This window comes from Helicoverpa armigera, chromosome 19 (genome assembly GCF_030705265.1).
Source record: "Helicoverpa armigera isolate CAAS_96S chromosome 19, ASM3070526v1, whole genome shotgun sequence".
Classification (NCBI taxonomy): domain Eukaryota; kingdom Metazoa; phylum Arthropoda; class Insecta; order Lepidoptera; family Noctuidae; genus Helicoverpa; species Helicoverpa armigera.
Window position 1 is genome coordinate 10,996,198 of NC_087138.1, and position 22,253 is coordinate 11,018,450.

General features: G+C 40.6%; 2 protein-coding genes across 2 annotated transcripts; one reads left to right on the forward strand and one right to left on the reverse strand.

Annotated features, from left to right (window-relative positions):
- The first annotated feature begins 5,407 nt into the window (after positions 1-5,407).
- Positions 5,408-9,122, forward strand: LOC110373929 (eukaryotic translation initiation factor 2D). The gene is made up of 12 exons (XM_021331413.3): positions 5,408-5,589; positions 5,667-5,925; positions 6,003-6,175; positions 6,357-6,489; positions 6,645-6,807; positions 6,909-7,038; positions 7,144-7,240; positions 7,386-7,612; positions 7,721-7,862; positions 7,983-8,135; positions 8,475-8,618; positions 8,929-9,122. Exons 1-12 carry the CDS (start codon positions 5,534-5,536, stop codon positions 9,019-9,021), a joined length of 1,770 nt encoding a protein of 589 aa, XP_021187088.3. The 5' UTR covers positions 5,408-5,533; the 3' UTR covers positions 9,022-9,122.
- LOC110373928 (uncharacterized) lies at positions 9,115-11,950 on the reverse strand. Its single transcript, XM_021331412.3, has one exon. It carries the CDS (start codon positions 11,838-11,840, stop codon positions 9,879-9,881), a length of 1,962 nt encoding a protein of 653 aa, XP_021187087.3. The 5' UTR covers positions 11,841-11,950; the 3' UTR covers positions 9,115-9,878.
- Positions 11,951-22,253: the final 10,303 nt, after the last annotated feature.

Here is a 22,253-nt window from a genome sequence, read left to right on the forward strand (position 1 = left end):
ATGCTGGTGAAGAAGTTGTTTTCCTTGGTAAGATGATCGTTTCCTGACCCTGCTTCAGAATATAAGCTTAATTACTAGGTATAAAAACTACATAGTTTTATTTGCTTTTCAGGTGATTCAGGATATTCTCAGCTAGCCTACCTTTCGACACCAATTAGTGACGCTGAAGATAATTCGCCAGATTCGTATAACAATCTGGTCATTTAACTGCTCGCAACTCAGTCGAGAGAGCAGTAGGCCTAAAAGGACGATTTAAGTGCTTATTAGTACACACTCAATTATAATTCAGACATAGCTGCAAAAATACTTATTGCATGTTGTGTTTTGCACAACTTGTGCAATCGCGCAGGACGGCAATCACTATTTCAGAGGAAGATTACTAGAAGAGCTTCAAACAATTTCTGAAGTACTAAGGAGGCAAACTAGGGATTTACCATTTAACGCCGTTTTAGCTCTAGGTCAATTACGTAGGCGAAACATAGTGAATATGTGAATATAAGTATGAATTTATTGAATCATACGACACGTGTTAATTAAGGAAATGAACCCCTCGACGGCAACAGGTGTGGCGAGCCCTCGCGCCTGCAGGGTGCGCCCGATCCTACCACTGTGTAGGCAGTTTGCAGAAAATACACACCACTGTTGTCCACTGGAAATTATTTATACTATCTACCTATGTATGTAAAAAACATTGTTAATCAGTTGAGGACGTTTGAATAACGATTGGTTGTTAAACAAAACTGGGCCCCTTATATTTGTATTCAGTAATCGAACTAATTCTATTTTCATTATGGTCTTACTATAAATATGCACTAAGGACTACTTTATTAGACTTTAGAGTAGGTCTTAATGTAGCCTTATGTAATTTCTCTAGATATACCTACTGATTTCCTAGAATTCTTATCACTTGCCGTTATCGATTGGTCACCCATGTACGGATCGACCGCGCAGTTTTGCTTAACCTCATGATCGATCGTCCCGTGTTACTGCTACTACGCTTCTTATTTTTTGAAATGCGAGGTAATTATTCTTCTGCGTTTGTTGTCATGTAACCAGCAAGCCACCCCGTTAGCCGGGGCTAGTGTGAACAGCCGTTCCTAGGTAATAATATTACTTATGTCCATTACAGCGCCGGCTTTCGAACTAATGCAGGTAGGTGTGGTCACAGGTATTAGCATTTTTTAATTGTTTTTCCTTTAACTAATGGGTATGTAAGTACTTCTAATAAAATGTTAACGTATTACTTTTCATTTCAGTATTGTTTTAATATATAATAATTGCCTATAGAAAGATAATAATAAGTACAGTAACTTAAGTCAACTAAATACAGCTTGGTAGGTAATCAAGCCGAGTGTGGGTATCACAACTTTTATAATGATCTTGATCGATAAATAAATAATGATGAATTACTCCTTGATACTAGGATTTAATAGCAGCTGAGGAATATTTCCACTATTGATATTCATGGCGTAGTGAGGCGAGTGGCGAGGCTCCGTGTAAACAGGCGCCCACGCCACCCCCGCGCGACTCTGTCCTCCTGGTACTCGCAGCAACTGCACCTAATGACACCATCAACAATTACAACTAATAATGACCATAACACGTGCTTCACACCTACAGCCAGACTTACCTAACTGACATAATGCGCATTATTATTGGATACTGCGCATTTCTGCCCAGAATACTAGTCAGCCTCTTCGATCATTAGAAAGGAAACTAAAAAAACCATCTGTTTGCTGAGCAACATCACTCCTTTGCAGCAAACGAGGCCGAATAAGTAATTCCTGAAATAATGAAACAGACCTGTTAATATAGAACTACCATCCAAGTATTTTTAAAGTTCCGTTTTGTTAGTAAAGCTTCTTTTGAAAGAACCCTCGGGAAATGCGTTGTGAAGCTAAAGCGTGCCTGAAGGAAGTCGGTCAAGTGAGTGAGGCCTGAAGCCCCAAGGCACGAACTGCTTATTGAGAAACTGGAGCGCGCCGCCCGCGCCGCCCGCGCTCCCGCACCGGGATAAACGCTAACACGCCTCTTTGTGCACACTAGACGGCACATGCTTCAAACTATTCCACTTCGTTAACTTAACCCTTAACTTCGATAATCTGAGATTACTTAGACTGAGCTTAGTTATTTGCATTTGAATAAAATATGCCTATTTATAACTTTACTTTTCAATCAAAATTAAGTTGCCTACTTAATATTATCTCGAAAACCGCAGTTAAACACAAGTTTGTGCCCTTTGAGTAGCATAGCTACCTTAGTATCCTCCTCATATTTTTTTTGATTGAATATGAAAGCAATCACGCAATTCACAATGTTGCGCATTGTACCGAAATGACTGAAGCAGTGAGTGGCAGTGACGAGCTGCCTGCAATGCGGCCCGCCTGCCGACACGCACCGCGCCCGGGATGTTGGGCTCTTCTAGTTTTTAATGGCTTGGATTCCCGCCAACCAATTAGCAGATGATACAACATTCGGATGTGGTAGACAAAATGTTTTTATAATAAAGTGGAATCGGTCCCACTCACAGCCAAACTGAGGCAACTACAGTAGGTATAATTCATCCCAAAGTTATGGTTTCCTCTTCTAATTTCCTCATAGGATATAATAAGGTCGTTAATGGGGAGAAGTCTGGGTATCGTGCATTTCGCTCGCTTCTTTCTGTATTTTTCTGCCGAGACATTTGTGTCTATCTGAAATCAATAAGTAGTTGGTAGGTACATCATCATAAAAGACATTTATAAGAGAAAATAAGAGACGTACAGTTATTGAATCACTACCCACCATCAGGTATAAACTCTCACGAATGCATCATGCAAATCTAGTTACACTAGACCAGGGATGGCGAACCAATGGCACGCGTGCCCTTGGTGGCACGCAGCTAAATAATTTGGGCACGCCAATTGTAGTTATGACCAGATTGCTCGTGGATTCAACCGGATCACATAGGAACTACGTCCCATATTCAGAATAGAGCCTATTTTATTTAGAGATCTGAGCTTTCATGTTAAAATATTTAAGAAAGTAGGCGAATCAAAAACAAGTCCCTTCTTGAATGTTTTACTTTTTCTGTTAACTATTTGCCATAAAGACACCCCTCTATTAAAAGCATTGCTTTTTATTTAATTTGGCACGTAAGTCAATAAAGGTTCGCCATCCCTGCACTAGACCTTTTAACGTTAAGGGCTTAAAGTTCATGTATGTATTTAAGTTCTAAGTTAGTTGTAAATTCAAATGACGCTGTTTTCATTGCCTACTGAAACAAATCTCGGTATTTGATAATTTGTTAGTAAATACCAAAAAAAATTATTTCACATAGGCCTTTGCAGGCACCTATGAAACGTCACATTAGTTGCACGGTTCCAAAAAGTTGGTCTCATGGAGAAGAGCCGGCAAGAAACTCCATAGACACTCTTTTTAAAAAGTAATATAGTCACAGTACAAACAGTACAGTACAACAATAGTATGCTCACAGAATTATACAATGCAAGAAAGTTTATCTGTAAATCTATACAATGCAAAGGGAGAAGAAAAAGTCGTTTAATTGCCAGGGAAGCCACACATGGAGAGATGAGTTATCGCCATATAATATCTTTATCGTCAACAAAGTCTTGAATTTTATAATAAGCTTTTTTAATTAGGGTGGATTTTAAAGTGTTCTTAAATTTTATATCCGTGAGATCGGTTACACACTTAGGCAGCTTGTTGTAAAAACGGACACAATTCCCTAAAAACGATTTATTTGATTTCGTTAATCTGAATCTCGGAACTACTAGCTTGTGCTTGTTTCTTGTATTAATGGAATGTATATCACTTTTAACACTAAATTGATTTAAGTTTTTGCGTACGAACATGATATTTTCTAGTATATAAAGAGAAGGTATAAATTGCACGAACTGCCCTTTTCTGGAGAACGAAGATTGAGTTTACGTCAGCCGCTGCCCCCCACAGTAAAATACCATAGGACATAATACAATGGAAGTAAGCGAAATACACGAGCCTAGCAGTAGCAACGTCAGTAATCTGTCTTATTTTTCTGACTGCATAAGCTGCGGAAAACGAAGTCTTTTTTTAAATTATTTACTTTTTTCTGTGATTAATTACATATTTAATTAGCTAACGAAAGCAAGAACATAAGTACATAAGTCTGAATAAAGTTAGTTGACTGAGCAACGATATCGGCGACGGTCGGTAGCGCACGTGTGGCGCGGTCGTGGCCTCCATGCCTCGCACCGCCAGCCTCCGCCCTCACGTGACCACCTGTCTGCGTGTAACTAAAGATTGATGTAACGATCTGATTCAAAACGCATCGGTAGTAGCCCAGTACGTACATAATACCGTGAGTTCTATTGCATACCCGCTAGCTGGTCTGCTAGGATCCCCCTTTCACGTTCCATCCCAACCGTACACCGGTAAGAAAATCATAATAGCCATGCCCTTAGGTTATTACTATGTTATTGGTGGTCGTAGCCGCAGCCAAGTAGTCTATTTAGGAATCTGAGACAGTGAGGCCGCCCGTCTTCTTCATGCATACTTTAATGAAGTCACCTCACCATAACGGCATATTGAAGGAGCTCCTTTTGTGTGCCGTTTCGTGAAGAATATGTTTAGACGCAGATCACCGCAGATGAGACAGTATTACTCTGAATGAGATAGGTAACTTGCAAAGCTGAGGATATTATCTAGCTATTATCTGCGTTCCAGTGATTCCAGTTATGTTCAAAACAAAGTCAGAGTCAATTATTTTTTTTTACCGTGATGATTAAGTATTTTGCTATCATACCATTACCTAACCTAATTATCCTCTAGGTCCGATGCCCCTGTCCCTGTACTACCCTTATTGTTTTTCCTAATGTACTACGCCTATGAACTCCCCTATACATATACTTTTTTATGCACTCGCTTATGTTCTCTTTCTCCTCCACATGATTCCTTATGAACAGGCCCTATGTTCTACTTTGTTCATATTTTACCTCTATGTGGCGAGTATATGTATCGCTGTATACTTTATTACTAGGTACCTTATTTACTCCCCGAAAGTGTATGTAACTTACGACCCTACATTCTTCCTTATGCCTGCCTCGTTTGTTTAGCTTCGCTCAGCTCGGCAACGGCACACTTCATGCCAAGATTCAAGGTGGCTAGGGAACATTGCGCGAGTTTATGCAAATCGGGGTAGATACCCACACGCTCGGAAGGGCTAAGGAAATTGTATGAAACCACGGATGAAACCGCGGAAGAGAGGGATGGATGAAACGATGATGAAACGCAAATTGTGGCTCCATCTATAATCGTAAATAGGTAATTGAACTGACTTTTTAATTTTGCTTGTGGGTAAAGGCGAATAAGTCAAAGTCAAAGACTGACAATTGTCACTGCCAGAACTGACAGCTGACAACCACATGACATTGTTTTGACGTCCGCACCGCACACATTGAACAGAATACCAAGCCAGTGCCAAGTAGAAATATTTTAAGTGTTTTCCATGAAATTCCCAATTTTATTCCATAAGCGCTTGTAAACACACTTCACCATGTTTGCGAAACCATATAAATTAAAATCAAACAACACTCTCAAGAATTCTGAGAAGTAAGAGCTGGTTTTGTTGACAATGATTATTATACACATTTCAGGGATTTTAAACAAAAACTACTTGATAATTCCAGAAAACACCTGGCTCAACGTATTCAAAATGAGTACCCGGCAGCCACTGACGAGAAAGTTAAAGAAATAGTGTCTGTGAAGTCGAGTTGTATTTGTGTGAAGCTGGTGCTGCACTCCGGTGATATGCTGAACGTGTACGCAGTGGACGGAGTGCCCATGGTCATAGAGACGGGGGAGAGGCTCATTCCGACAGTCTGCGCGCTGTGGAAGGTGCCAGACTTAGTACCTGTGCTGGTTATTCACACGCCAGTCCTGCCTAAAGTATGTTTTAATGATGAACCATAAAATTGCAACATCTTCCATTAGCACTGGTTTATGGATCTTAATTCTGTCTGCAGGTCCAGGGTGGTGCGCCGGTGTACCTGCCAGGTGTATCCATTCCTTCGTGCGGCATTGGGTTCCCGATGTTCCAGCGCGGGACAATCATCGGCATGTGTACACAGGAGAATGCAGCAGTGTGCATCGTGGGCCGCGCCGCCATGTCTAGTGCCGACATGCTGCTCAGACCTGCGTAAGACAATTTTCATTCCAAACTACAGAGCCAATCAGAGTTATGTCATTGTTCTATCTTGTTGATATAGGTTATTCACTGGGCACTAAAGTTAGGCATCTTTGCAATATAAAGTGCCACATAGCTCCATACACATTTCACAAATTCATACATTAATTTTTGCCTGGTTTTATTATTTCAGAGGAGTATGTTTAGAAACAATCCAGGTGTTTGGTGACCTGCTGTGCAAGGATGGCAAGTTCACCAAGATCGAGAGACCAAAGTTGGGTCCGGGGTCATATGGCTCAGGAGACATCACCATCAACCTCAGTTGTGTAAGTTGCCCGACCATAATAATATTATATTAACCTAAAAGTTGTTATAGAATAAGGGTCGTTTTTTTATTCATAAATTGTTAAGTTACTCTATACATCCATGGAGTTTTTAGCCAGTTTTCTTCATGAAAAACAATTAAAATTTTGTTTTACAGCTAAATCTACAAGAGCCAGTGAGAGAGGAATGGCCCAGCCTGGGCCAGAGATCACCAGCTCCACAGGAACCACCGCCCACACAGAATGAACCTAAAGTAATACCTGAGCCTGAACTCACTGAACACACACCTGACGAGGATGCTAACGTCAGTATGCTCACAGGTATGACAACTTTTAATCTATTGTTAATTGAACTCTATGAATAAGTACTCAGGTGGGTTGACAAATCATGCAGTAGACCAATTTAGAATTATATATTTCAGACGATTCACAAATAGAAGAGTATGATATCCCAAGTGACATGGATGGTCTACTTCGGTGGTGCTTACTCTCATTCCTGAAACTCGAGGCTAAGAATGTTGAACTGCCGCTCAAAACGAATCTCTTGTACAGGTGTGTGCTGTTATATTATACATGTTACCTACCTTTTTACATTCTACATAATACCTAGGTTTCATTTCCAAGGTTATTTAATATGTAATATATTTATTTTTTCAGAAATCATTTAATAGCACTTTGCCCACCAGATCGGACTTTAGAAGTAAAGAAATCAACTTATAAAAAATTAGGAAAATTCCTTGAAGAAATGCAAAAGGTAACACATTTGTTCATATATTTCTGTAGTTTGCCACTGTTTTTAGGTTCAGTTGAATTTGTTTCCACTGCGAGTGCTATCCGCTGCATAGAGCGCATGTCCAGAATTGTAATCTTTGGCAATTGATGAAGTTTTTGTGGTCAAGGAAGGTCTGCTGGAGGTGCGCGAGATCGACAAGGGCGTGGACGCCGTGGTGGCGCTCAACCTCGCGCACCCGCTCCTGCGCAGCCACGCCCTGCCGCCCGCGCTGCGCCACGCGCTGCGAGAGCGCATGCGCGACACCACCAGCGACACCGCCGACTACGTGCCGCCGCAGGTGCGCGAGATGTTCTGCATCACCGCTAATGTCGCCGATCTCTTCGCACCGCTCAAGTTAGTCACATTACTTGTTCATCCGCATTTATTTCCGTGGATGTAGATGTACATTGTTCGTACAAAATTATCATAGTAAACTCCACATAAGTTGTGTAATGTGAGCAGGAAGGGCACGGCGCTGTCGCCGGGCGATACTCGCGCGCGGCTGACGGAGTACGTGAAGTCTCGCGGGCTGAACTCCGCGCAGGTGAAGGGCGCGGTCACTATGGACGCCACGCTCGCTAAGATCACCGGCAAACCTGAACAGGTACACTTCTCACATACAATTGAACCCACTAAATAACATTTCCCAAATTCAAATGGCAAGATGAAATATGTACATAACATTTATTCCGTGAGTATAATAAGAAATGTGTTGTGTGTGCAGGAAGCAGTGAAGTGGGATGTGCTGATGTCGCTGGTGCAGGGCCGCATGACGCCCAGCACGGAGATGCGGTTCGCGGACGGCTCCGTGCGGCTCAGCAAGACGCGCCTCGAGCCCGTCCGCATGCAGGTCGCCACCAGGAGCGGGAACAAGAAGGTCACATACTAGTTAATACCTAAATAATAAACAATATTGACCAATGCAGCAAAAACGAACTGAACTTGTTAGATGAATTTGATATCAAAATTAATGGAAACCTTAAATAATATGTAGTTGCAAATCATATGAACCAAGAATCAATCAGGTAGTATACCTACAGGAATCACTAGAGCATTTAATAAGTATAATAATGTTCCTACATGATATTTCTAGTTTGGATTTAATATCATGAATACCGTTATTTTCAAATTGTTTTAAAATCATATTCAATCAAACGTTATAAGATCCTTCGAGGCAGATGTAGGTACTTTGAATGTCATCAATTTGTTTGTGCAGGTGACCCTGGTGTCGAACTTGGAGCAGTTCGGGTTCAACCTGTCGGCGCTGAGCGCGGCCTGCCAGGCGGGCGCCGCGGCCTCCTGCGGCGTCACGCGGGCGCCGGGGGCGAAGGCCGACCAGCTCATGCTGCAGGGAGACCAGGTACACTACACACCAAACCAATTACAATTGTCCTTACGTAAATTGGGTAAATTGTGCGTGGATAACCACGGAGTTGAAAAATATTTTTATCCCCCCACCTTTTCCTTAAAAGGTTAATCAACTTCAAGAATGATGAGTATAGATCTTAAAATCAGTAAGTTATATCCTCAAGTTCGTGTGTAGGTATACTCATTGTTCTTCAAACTGAATGTGTGGGTCATTAAACTCGGACATTTTTAAGGTCAATGTTATTTTCGCATCTTGTTTATTCTGCAACTAAGTTTTGTAATAATGTTGTTGTTTGTTGCAGACATACTTCATTGCCAAGCTACTCATTGAGAAGTATGGCCTGCCCAAGAAGTTCGTGGAGGGAGCTGACAAGGCACTCAACAAGAAGAAATGACTGACAACTATATATGAACATATAGTGAGACAAGTGAAACTGACAACACAAAGTGCAGTGACAATCAGTGTGATTATCAAATAAAACACTAAATGAGCTTTTTTATGTTTATTTATACTTATTGCTATAACTTACATTACCCTACTCTAAAGAAGATGTACAAATTCATGGCAACAAACTTCCTCATACACTCACTTACTTTTACCCTTATATCTAAGACATAATTTGATTCTAACTCAATGCCTATGATTACAATAATTGTGTAAGAAACTGGAAGACAATCGACTAAACTTCAGTAAGTTGATCACACATCTTGCACAGTATGACATATACAAGAAACCAAACTGTAAATAAACCTATATTTTTTAATATATATCTTTTTTGTAATATATAATCTGCATTTATGGCAAATATATCCAATTTGAATTATTTACAAACCATTATGTTGTAAAACAAGGTGTATGTATGATTTAGCATACACAATAAAAAATTATAAGTATGTTTTATAATAAAATACGAAAAATAAATTGATTATATAAAACATTTATACAATTTCACTATTCTAAGGTTAGGGTGGGTTGATGTCCGTATTTCATATCATTATTTACAAAATAAAATGTCAAATCATAGAATTAGTAGTTTTATAACAACACAAGTATTCTATGAGATGCTACAGTTAAATGAAATAATCACTAGCTTTAACTAAGGAACTTAACATATAAACCACAACCAATACTATATATATACCAGTGCATCTGATACTATAATCTAATCATATAAACGAATTTCATCCAAATAATTTCATCAGAGATCAAATTCACAATTTAGAGACACTTAATTATGACATGTATGTCAAACTAGATTTTAGTTGAAGTCATAAACTTGAAGGGTGTCTTGAAGCTGAGCAGGGACTTGCGACTCTTAGACTTCTTACCATCAGGAGGTGGGGCAGGGGTCTGTGGCGCCCCCTGCCTCATGGCTGAGCGAGTCCTCTCAGAGATGCTCCCCTCACTCACCTTAGTGCTGCTGGACTCCATGCTCCAGTGGCTCCTGCATGAGAACATGGACTGCCTAGACGTGTTGGATCCTCTGGAAGTGAGGCTGGTTTTGGAGGGAGTCTTCCTCAGACTGCTTTGATTTGTGTTTGTTATATCACCAAATATATTCTTGCTAGTTCTCGCCTGCTTAGAGGGAGAAGAGTGACACCACTGCATGGAGGATCTCTTCTCTGAAGATGACTTTTTCAAATCCAAATACTTAAACTTGCTGATGTCTTTAGCCAAGGCCTCCTGCCTCGGCACCTGATACCCTTCAGCATCCACATTGTCTAGCTCATAGAAAGTCAAAGTAACACTGTCATCACTCTCAGTGAATGGATTGTTGGATGTGAAGTGTACCTTCTTAGTGGCCACGTCGGGGAAGATGTTGCGCCGCGGCATGTTGTCCTTGGTGAACTTGGTGGCGGTGATGATGATGCTGCCGTCGCCCGCGTCCGCCGACAGCGAGCTGTCCAGGTCCTCGTACGCGTAGCTCCTCCTGCGCGTGCGCGAGCGCCGGCGCCGCGGCACGCGAGGCCGCCTCTCTTCCGCCGCCTGAGTGATCATTGGAGGCAGGGTGATGCCATTGCTTGCACCATTACTTGCCAAGTCCAGGGACACATTCAGTGGGATAATCTTTGTAGATGGACTGCTCACTATTTCCTTAGCTATGAGGTCTCTCTCCCTCTTGTTGAGCGACTCCTCGCGATGGCGCAGCGCCGCAATGCGCGACAGCCACTGCTCACTCAGTGTGTCCTGCGACACCTGCTGGGGACAGGTGTACTTGGCCAAGGTATCAATGAGGGGCTTCCTGCTGCGAGGCACGAATCCAGGCAGCTCTAGAGCAAGTGCAGCCAGTGTTGGAGACAGAGGACTCTGTGGCGGGATGGCCTTTTCAATCACTGCGTTTGATTTTCTTTTGGGGCTGATGTTGCAGTAAATAGGACTGTCTGTTATGTTGAAGAGTGTCCTAGGAAGAGGCTCAACAGTTCTGCACAACTCCACAACCTTCTCTGAATCACATTTGTTCACCTCTGATGTTGAATAGTTATGTTCCACCGAGATGAAAATTTCATTCCAACATTTGGGCTGAGTATTGTTTTCCAAGTTCATGAGGACAGTGGGATGGTACAGGACGACGTCTGGGCGCATATTGGCATTCCTATGATCCATCAGGAAGCTGACGATTCCTCGGAGATCGTCACTGTAGTGAAACTCTTTGATCTTTTCGTCGCTGGCGCCAGGACGGTAGCAGAGAGTGTGGAGCACCTCCCCGACCTGCCGCATCACGTCCTCGGAGCCCGCCGCCGTCGTCAGCTCGAAACAATTGATCTTCAACTCGCCACTCTCGTCTACATAGATAGAATCCGGATTTATACATTTTCGTATCACGACTACATGTAAGTCTTCGATAACCTTGCAGACGCGGGCCAGCTCCCGCAGCAGGTGCCAGATGAAGCTCTCAGCGATGAACTTGTCGGTGGCCTTGCACACTGCGATCAATTCCTTTACGCTTCGCCACGAATTGTATTCAAGGACAAAGTACAATGTCTTTGACGGGGTGTGGAAAATGGTGTCGTAGTATTGCAATAAGCTCTTCGATGTCACTTTACTTATCGTTTTCACTTCGTTAGCGACGTTTTGTATTTGTTCGTTACTGAACGCGGAGCAATCGTACGCCTTCCACGCAAATATGTTGTTGGTGACCTTGTGTCGCACTTTGTAGAACGTACCGCCGCAGAAAACGTCTATAACTTGGTAGTCCTTTAATTTTTCCGCCATTTTACTAGATATTTATTAATATTGAATTTAGTTTTACATTTTGCAATCGAAACAAAGCCACTAAACGTTTGAATTCCTGCGACGGTTAAATGTTTAGTGATGGGCAATTGGCTTTCATAAATCGATATATCGAATATAATATCGAATAACCGTTTACTATAATAATTAAGGTTTAAAATAATAAGTAATATTATTCGGCATTTCTTGATAATTTATATTGATTATATAAATGTAAAGATGTGTGTTTCTTTTCTATGATCATTTATGTTTTTCAATAATAGTACAACATGTGAATTTGAAGAAATTAACTATTTCATAAACAAGTATTTTTTAAATAATTTTCTTAATAAAGAACACAAAGGTATAACTATCGTGCTTTCAGTCAAAATGTCGATAAATGGGTTGAGATTTTATGTCGTATGTCCAACACTAATAACGATTTGTTCGGAAACATTCAAGTTTTCGTTCAGAAATTGATTTATTGTTGGTGCAAATAGATAACTTATGTATTTTTATTCTGGCGAGGGAGGAATGGAGGGCATTGAAATCTATCTACATAAATGAATGAATCCGTATATATTCCATGGTCACGCCATCACGCGTGAACGGTTGTACCGATAAAGCTGAAAATTAGAGGGATGGTAGCTTAGACCCGGGAGGAGGACAGGACAATTCTTGTCACAATCTGGCTACGGGAAGTATTTATCTCGGGACGCGGGAGAAACTACACAGGTGCTACCAGTGTTTTGCAGGGGGCGAATGCCTCAGTTACCCGGACACATCTATCCGTTAGTAAAACTGGTTATCAGACTTTCTGGCCTCTGCCATGCTACCAACCCCACTCCAATATTTATGCTTCTGACTACTCCTAGACTACCCGTAACGACTGCCAAAGATGTTCAAATGACAGCTGGCACCCACCAATGTATCATGCCTTCAGAAAAACGGAAGAACTCTTCATGATAAGATGGTCATCCATCCACGGACTGCATTGACTGTGTTTTACTTGTGCCTTAGCGTTTTAACATTAACGGGAATTCTGCTACCAATATAAGACCAATCGTTTTCCAATGACATCCCATTTCATTAGTTTGCGATTGGATTTTATTGCATTATTTTTTATGTTTGTATTGCAATCGTAAATGAATTGCAGGCAATATGATTCATTATTGAATCATAAAAAAGTTTACCTATTTAATAAAAATTGCGGAATGCTACATATGCTTCAATCGTAATAGAATCTCAGTTGGATATCAATCGTGTGGAGCATAAGGAAAATTTGCAGAATTAAGCCCCTGGTACTGAACATATTGCAAGAGTAATAGGAGTCTTTGGCTAGAGTCTCCCGAAACCTTCGTCAAAAATGGTTTGATTGGTTGAAAGCGCCTAAAGAAATTAAATAGCAACGAGATGTTACCGCGCATCATTACGCTGCGACATGATCGTATATTTTTAACTTTTAAAAAAAATTAATTCTTACTTATTGTGGCCTTCGATTTTCAAATACAGACTCTTCATCTATATCTATACATATAATAAATCTGTAGAAAAGTAATTTTTGTACATTGAAGAAATTGACAAAAAAAAATAGCCAGCATGTTAAAGGATAACTAACAGAACCCATTTCCATCATTTTTGTCATTTTTGTCTGTTTGTCTGTTTGTCTGTTTATCTGTTTGTTTGTTCGGGATTCACGTAAAATCTGCAAATTCAATGCAGACAATGCTTATATACAATAATTCTACGTAACTTGGGGTATTACTTAATTTTTGTTTCATCGAAATCGATTCACTCTATCAAAAGATATGATTAATTTTGTGAATTCAAGATGTAAAATATTACGACACGCAATCTGTTTGTCAAAACTGTACATTTGAATGTTGTACTTATATTAGTTGATCGGCCTATTATTAATCTTTACACAGAAAATCACACCTTCATAAGTAACTTCGGAAGAAAAAAAAATATGAAAATTTTGTTTAGCCAAGGTTAAAGTAGCTCCATCTGTGGTAATCTGTGTTAAATAAAATACAAAAAATTTGTCAAAGGAGCGAGGTGGTAAATGACAATAAATTACCATACATTATTTATAGAGGATTATTGTTTCAACAGATGGAGTTGTGTATTTTCCGTAATTCACCATATTTTAACACGTAGTGTAATTTTTCGATAGACATTTCAATAGTGTTTGTCAGTTTGCCGTGCCACATCAAAATCCAATTATAATTATTACCTTGATGAAAGGAAAATTAATAGTTCTCAGCCAAATTTAAAATGGTGCCATCTAAATTATTTTTTGAACATTATGTCAAAAATGATGACTTTAGTACCTATACCAATTAACTATCATTTAAAGTTACAGATGGAGTTCATATCAGGATTTTTTCATAAACATAGTTTAGCTTATCTTCCACTAATGTGGTGGCCTTAAAACAAATTACTTTGAGTGAGTAGTATTAAGTAGACCTTAATCATTTTTTCTAATGCAAAATATGTAAACTTAATCCTAGAAGAAAGGAGGATCTGTCTCTCGCAAGCGCTGCTAAGCGTGAGGTAGGTAGGTAATGTAGGATTCTGTAGCTTTAAGAACAAGCCCAGATACAAAGTGCAGATAAGAAATGGGAGCTTTCTCGATTTAATACCATACACACGTAAAATGCTTTATGCGTCTGAAAACGTACAAATAGCGCGTCGCATACCAGAGACATGCTTACTTTGATCAGATTACGAACAGTCTCAGTAAGACCCGAGCCAACTCTAAAAAAACACCTTTTATATAAAACTACGTTTGATGTCAGTCAATCACAAAGACAGAATTGTTTTCTGTTGCAAATCCTATCCACCTGTATCCTGTCCTAATCCAGCATGCATTGCAGGTGTGCATTGCACAAAAACCAATGGTATCCTATTCGAGAAGTCAAAAGAGTCGACCTGCCAACGTCAGCTTCTGCGCTAAGCAAGTGTTCTTAATAGTACCAGCAGAATTACATTCATCGTTGAATCAACGGCGGATCCAGGGGGTAGGTCACAAGGTCATGACCCCCCCCTGGGCCAGGTTCAGGACCTAAGAGGACCAATAATTGAAATGGTTAAACACGATGTTTTATGTTTTTGTTATAAGTATAAGATAATTTTTATTCCAAGTGAATAGGTAGATACCTACATAGTTACATTTAGAGTAGTTTTGCTGAAGAATTCGTGCTCGCAACGCTCGCTCTCTATTCTTTATTTACTCTTTATCCATACCCAAAAGGAGGAAACGGGACCCTGTTACTAAGAATCCGCTGTCCGGGTTGTCTACATTACATGCTGTATCTCATGCAGGGCCGTCTTAACCTATGGTGCAGGGTGTGCGAATAACCCGGGCGCCTCGGTCTCAGGGGCACCGCGGGTCGCCCCACCACCAGGAAATTTCGAAGAAATTACACCCGTTCGATAAGGAAGTTCCACATTGTATCATGATACTGACAAAAAGTCGCCTTCGCTTTGTTGGATTGATCATTTTATTTTTAACTTTTAACATCCTCCAACTAAGTGAAAAAATTCTAGCTCGCTACGCTCGCGAATAAATGGCTATGTCTGTAGTCTGTACTGTATTTCTGATTGTTTATTATTTTTATTGACGCACCGAATCAATAACACAAATGGCACGCGCTCTAATCACGGTTCCTTTTTATTTGTACGTAATTCTCAGTCTGATTTGTGAGTCTTCAAACAAATCATTTAAAAAAGTTCGCGCTCGCTGCGCTCGCGGCTACTTGTTGCTTTGCAATGTACTTAGTCAGGTGCTTTTGTGTCTTATTTAATTTCGCGATCGCTTCGCTCGCGCTATATTATACGTACCTTGCCTTAATAACTTCATAAGTCAAATATAGCAAAAAAATATTAATGGAGTCGTCAAAAACAAAACAGTTTGCGCTTCCGACTGCTTGTTACTTTACAGCGCTTTTTAAAACTTATGAACTTTTTGTGTCCCAAAATTAAAAAATTTGCGCGCTCGCTTCGCTCGCGCTAATTTTTACTATTACGTTCTCCTGTTTCGACTTTCATAACTTAAATCTGGCCAACAGTTTGAGCCTACATGCCTGTAGCACACCTCCGCTGCGAAACCCAAAGGGCGAAACCGCCATAGTTTCGCTGTGAGTTGTGAGTTGTTGGGCGGCGAAACAATAGCGAAATTCCCTGCTCTAACGTACAAAACTGACTATGACGTTGTTTCTTTCTAACATGATTTCGCTCATTTGCTTAGGCGCCGTCTACATCTCCGCCCGTTGTTCGCCATTTTGGAGCGGTTCCGCGTGTATCTCGGACGCGTCTGTAGCAATCGACAATTTTTATGAGCGAAATAGGAATCAACTGTTCTAGTTTTAGGTTTCGCTCTGTTTCGCTATTATAGTTTCGCGTAAGTGTAGTACTGTTGCACAGCGAAACTCACGCAGCGGTTTCGCAGTTGTCGTTTCGCAGCGGAGGTGTGCTACAGGCAACAATGATTTGGAAACATTTTTTTAAGTCCTTTACATACCAAAAAAGTGACTTTCTTTCGAACGTTCTTATTTATATTCCTTGTAAAGTACTTCGATCAATATGTACTACTCAAAATCTTTCAATAGGTACATAGGTGGCGCTTGGGTGATGATTGCACTCAAGCGCTACATGAGCTAGAGACGGCCCTGATCTCATGAACCCTTACTAATAGTACCTAAGACAATTAAAGTTTTCACAGAAAATTTTCTGCTGTTGCTGCAGTAAAAAACGTACGCGCCCTTTTCTGCGTACACAATACTTTTCAAACGTTTAGTCTTCAACCTGAAAAAATTCCGCGCTTGCTATGATCACGCTTTCTTGCATTTGTGTTGTATATTTGTTATACAGCCAGAAAGCGTTTTCATCTACTTTTAGTCCTCCAACTGAATAAAAATTTTCGCGCTCGCTTCGCTCGCGCTTTTTTCAATTTCGCGTCTGTGATTATGTCCAAGAAATCGCGTTCGCTCAGCTCGGACCATTTTCTACATAAAAACATTTTTTTAACCTTAGTCCTCGACCTGACCCCCCCTACAACACTTATGTTTCTTTTCCTGGCTCCACCAAGAAATGACAAATTGCGAGCGAACATTTTGAAAATCTTGGCAAAACTGCAGGGCCCCGATTCTCCTAAGTTAATAATGTCAAAATCGAATAGAAATCTAATCGCAATATGATCGTAATAGCAGTTTTAACCATATCGGGCATTCTGCTACTAATAAAAGACCAATCGTATTCGATTGACATTTGATTGGTGTGCGATTGGTCTGGGCCCCGATTCTCCTAAGTTAATAATGTCAAAATCGAATAGAAAACGAATCGCAATATGATCGTAATAGCAGTTTTAACCATATCGGGCATTCTGCTACTAATAAAAGACCAATCGTATTCGATTGACATTTGATTGGTGTGCGATTGGTTTGCTATTTTGATGATTTTGGTCTACACGGTAGTTTGCTGTACAATCATTTTGCAATCGTAAATCATTTGCAGATAAAATGATTCATTATTGAATGACAGAAAAGGATAAAAACGTTTATTTCAAAGAAAAAATAGCGGAATGCCACATACGCTTCAATCGTAATCGAGTCGGGATTGGGTCTCAGTCGAATCGAGTCGAACGTCAATCGAATGGCGCTTAAGTAAAATTAGGAGAATCGGGCCCCTGCTATTTTGATGATTTTGGTCTATGCGGTAGTTTGCTGTACAATCATTTTGCAATCGTAAATCATTTGCAGACAAAATGATTCATTATTGAATGACAGAAAAGGATAAAAACGTTTATTTCAAAGAAAAAATAGCGGAATGTCACATACGTTTCAATCGTAATCGAGTCGGGATTGGGTCTCAGTCGAATCGAGTCGAACGTCAATCGAAGGTCGCTTAAGTAAAATTAGGAGAATCGGGCCCCAGGTTTCAAGTACGAACACATAAAGGACTCTCACAGATACGTACATTTTGCCTATTCGTGAACTAATGCAAACATTTCGGTGGAGTCCCGGCTTAGGCCTCCCCCACATCAGGCGTGCGCGATCCTCGGGCGCCGCGCGCGCGCCGCGAGCGCGCTGCGTGAGCGTCGCGTTTTGCTGCCCTGCGGCATTTACCTACCGCCGCTCTCCTTGACGTTTAACTGCTAAGGCGTTTAGCGGGCGGCGGGGATAGCGGGCGAAGGGGTAAGAACGCAACTCGAGCGCCGCGTGCTCGCCGCGAGCGCGTCGCTTGCACTCTTCACACATGCCGCAGGGCAGCAAAACGCGACGTTCATGCAGCGCGCTCGCGACGCCCGCGCTACTCACACGCCCGAGGATCGCGCACGCCTAATGTGGGATCAGCCTTACCATAGTGAGTAAGTGCATAGAAAATCCCCGTCATACAAGTGTTTCTCCGCAGTAGTGAAACTATCCTACCCTATGCACCTGCTGATGATGATGACTCATTTTATCATCCATCCAGCTATTCCCCAACTATGTTGGTGTTGCCTTCCAGTCACCGAATCTGTTTGAATTCCAATATTTTGCTTGGAGCGACTACCTATCTACCTATCTTCAATCCAGTCTCACTACACAAGACGATATCCATGGTGAAACTGACAGACTTTCTGGCTTCTGATTAGTCGCAGCAGCTGCAGAAAATGTACAAATGACAGCTTTGTCAGACTCAAAGCATATAGACATAGATTATAACTGTTTCCTGTGAAAATTACTTACGCACCATACGTAATAATTTTCCAAATTGGCTGACTAGATCCAGAGATATTCACAACGTCACAAACTTTACTTCTTTTGTTTAGATAAATGGTCACATCCACAACACGAGTTATGCCCGATTCGTCATTTTAGTGATTTGGCATCCATAAAAAACGTGTCCCAGTTTGTCATTCAATAAAATAACGCACGGCCAAAACCAAAATACCAGGATCGCATAAATCAGATGAGTAATATACAAATAATATACAACGCTAACGGCTAGATAAACTCTAGTTAATTGGACCTCAGAAAACTAGGGTCGCAGAAGACAGAAGGAGTTAGATAGTAACCGGTATGGGCATCATGGTAATGCGTGCGTGCTACTGGGACTGCTAACTTTTGTACTACAGTTAACTCTATGCAGTTCCTACCGTCTTCTGCGCGCCTAGTACTCGACCAACGCAGCTCTCAGTCGTCCGCACCCCAGCACGCACGCATTACCATGATGCCCATACAGGTTACTATCTAACTCCTTCTGTCTTCTGCGACCCTAGTTTTCTGAGCTCCATTTAACTAGAGTTTATCTAGCCGTTAGCGTTACCCGTGCCGATAAAGAATGGGATTAGAAATCGCGACAGCTGTATTCAACTCTCGCTCATGTGCTATAGTGTATGAGCGAGAGGTAAATACAGCTGTCGCGATTTCTAATCCCATTCTTTATCGGCACGGGTTGTACTACAGTTAACTCTATGCAGTTCCTACCGTCTTCTGCGCGCCTAGTACTCGACCAACGCAGCTCTCACTCATCCGTACCCCAACGCGCCACCACGACGCCATTCTACAGAAGCTCCTACCCTCTTCTGCGATCTTAGTACTCGATCAAAACGAGATGGCAAAAATTGCAAATATTATTTTTTACTCGCAAATTTTAAAGTTCGAAAAATTCGCAAATCTTTTCACCGGGCTACTGATAAAGTCTCTAATAGCCGTTTTATTTGGAAGATTAAAATGAATATTGAAGGGAACAGTGAAACAGAATATAAATATAATATGGAATTTTATTATTTGACTTTTCAGAATACCATGTTTCTTAAAGTGTTTCTTACATGCTTGACAAACGACACATTTATTCTATAATAGATAATAGCAGTCATAGACCTTAAAGAAGGTATTACTTTGTATCTTCTTTTCAACACCCCCCTTCAAGGTAATACCTACCTACAACATATCATAACATTACACAACATAAACACATAAATATAACTTAATCCTCATATAAATTACACTTATTCATGAATCGAAACAATAAATTTTTATTTAAGGCTTTTGTAAAAATATCGGCTGTCTGATCTTCTGCTTTAACATATTTCAAAACTAACTTGCCTTTCTTAATTAATTCCTTAATATAGTGATATCTAATGTCAATATGTTTCAATCTCTTAACGCTATCAGTATTAGCAACCATTATAGCACTTTGATTATCACTAAACAATACTACAGGACAAATATTCTCAATACTAAAATCTTTTAATAAATTTATTAGCCAACAAGCATCAGCTGCAGCCACACTAATTGCCACATATTCTGATTCTGTAGAAGACAGACTCACACTAACTTGTTTTTTAGAACTCCATGAAATTAAACAATTTGAAAACATAAAACAAAATCCACTTGTTGTCCTCCTGTCTTTTAAATCTCCTCCCCAGTTAGCATCACAGTATCCAACTAGCATATCATTATTACATTTATACACTAATCTGTGATTAATGGTATATTTATTATATCTCATAACTCTTTTAAGAGCTCCTAACAACACATTGTTTGCTTTGTTTTGATACCTGCTTAAAATTGACACAGCTACACAGATATCTGGCCTAGTTCCTAATGCTGCATAAGACAAACAACCTATCATTTTTCTAATTTAGATTTTTTAATTTTGAAAACCCATTTACTGCTTACAGTCTTTGCATCCACAGGTTTTTCACAGACAACCCATGTATTATTTTCTTTCAGGGTTTCTAGTTCTCTGCTTATGGCTCCTTGCCATTTACTAGCGTCTGGCCTTTTCATGGCTTCTTGGAATGTTAAAGGCTCATTTTCCTGAGTGGAGACATAGTGACACTTGTAGAAGGAGGTCTGTTTTCTTATACGAGTACTTCTGCGAGGAGATAATACTCTATCCTCTTCACTGCTGCAGACCTCGTCACTTGAACATGGTACATACATACTCATGTCACTATCTGGTACATGCATACTCATGTCACTATCTGTAGATACTTCTAAAATTGCCTCCGGCTGTTTGGCTTCCTTCAGCTCTACACTTTCATTGGACTGTTGGTTTATGTCGTTTACCTTTTCACTGGAAGTACTATCCTGACCAACATCTTCGATTTCCAACATTACCAACTGTTCTTTCTTCTTCTCAGTCTGTTCTAGAAAAACTATATCCCTTCTAATTTCCACGCTGTTTTTCTTTGGAAAATATATTCTATATCCCTTTACATTATCTCCATACCCCACCATTATTCCCTTTTCTCCCTTTGGGTCCCACTTTCTTCTGTTTTGCTTTGGGATATGGACGAAAACTTCTGTGCCAAAGGTTTTTAAATTATTAAAATCAAAGCGTTTGTTTGTCCATGTCTCAAACGGTGTTCTTTCAGGCTCATGGCTTTTGCCAGTTCTGTTTAATACATAGGCTGCTGTATGAATACCCTCTGCCCATAGCTTTTTAGGTAAACCCTTTGCACACAGCATTGTTCTCGCTGCCTCAACCAAAGTACGGTTTTCTCTTTCCGCCTTATGTCGCCTAATCGCGACAGCTGTATTCAACTCTCGCTCATGTGCTATAGTGTATGAGCGAGAGGTAAATACAGCTGTCGCGATTTCTAATCCCATTCTTTATCGGCACGGGTTGTACTACAGTTAACTCTATGCAGTTCCTACCGTCTTCTGCGCGCTTAGTACTCGACCAACGCAGCTCTCAGTCGTCCGCACCCCAGCACGCACGCATTACCATGATGCCCATACAGGTTACTATCTAACTCCTTCTGTCTTCTGCGACCCTAGTTTTCTGAGCTCCATTTAACTAGAGTTTATCTAGCCGTTAGCGTTACCCGTGCCGATAAAGAATGGGATTAGAAATCGCGACAGCTGTATTCAACTCTCGCTCATGTGCTATAGTGTATGAGCGAGAGGTAAATACAGCTGTCGCGATTTCTAATCCCATTCTTTATCGGCACGGGTTGTACTACAGTTAACTCTATGCAGTTCCTACCGTCTTCTGCGCGCATAGTACTCGACCAACGCAGCTCTCACTCATCCGTACCCCAACGCGCCACCACGACGCCATTCTACAGAAGCTCCTACCCTCTTCTGCGATCTTAGTACTCGATCAAAACGAGATGGCAAAAATTGCAAATATTATTTTTTACTCGCAATTTTAAAGATCGAAAAATTCGCAAATCTTTTCACCGGGCTACTGATAAAGTCTCTAATAGACGTTTTATTTGGAAGATTAAAATGAATATTGAAGGGAACAGTGAAACAGAATATAAATATAATATGGAATTTTATTATTTGACTTTTCAGAATACCATGTTTTATAGCCCTAGCGGAGCCCTACACACGATGGGCGTCACTAAACTAGGCTATTTAACGAATGGAAACCACTGGATACTGTTTGAGTTTAAGTTTATTGTAAAGAAAA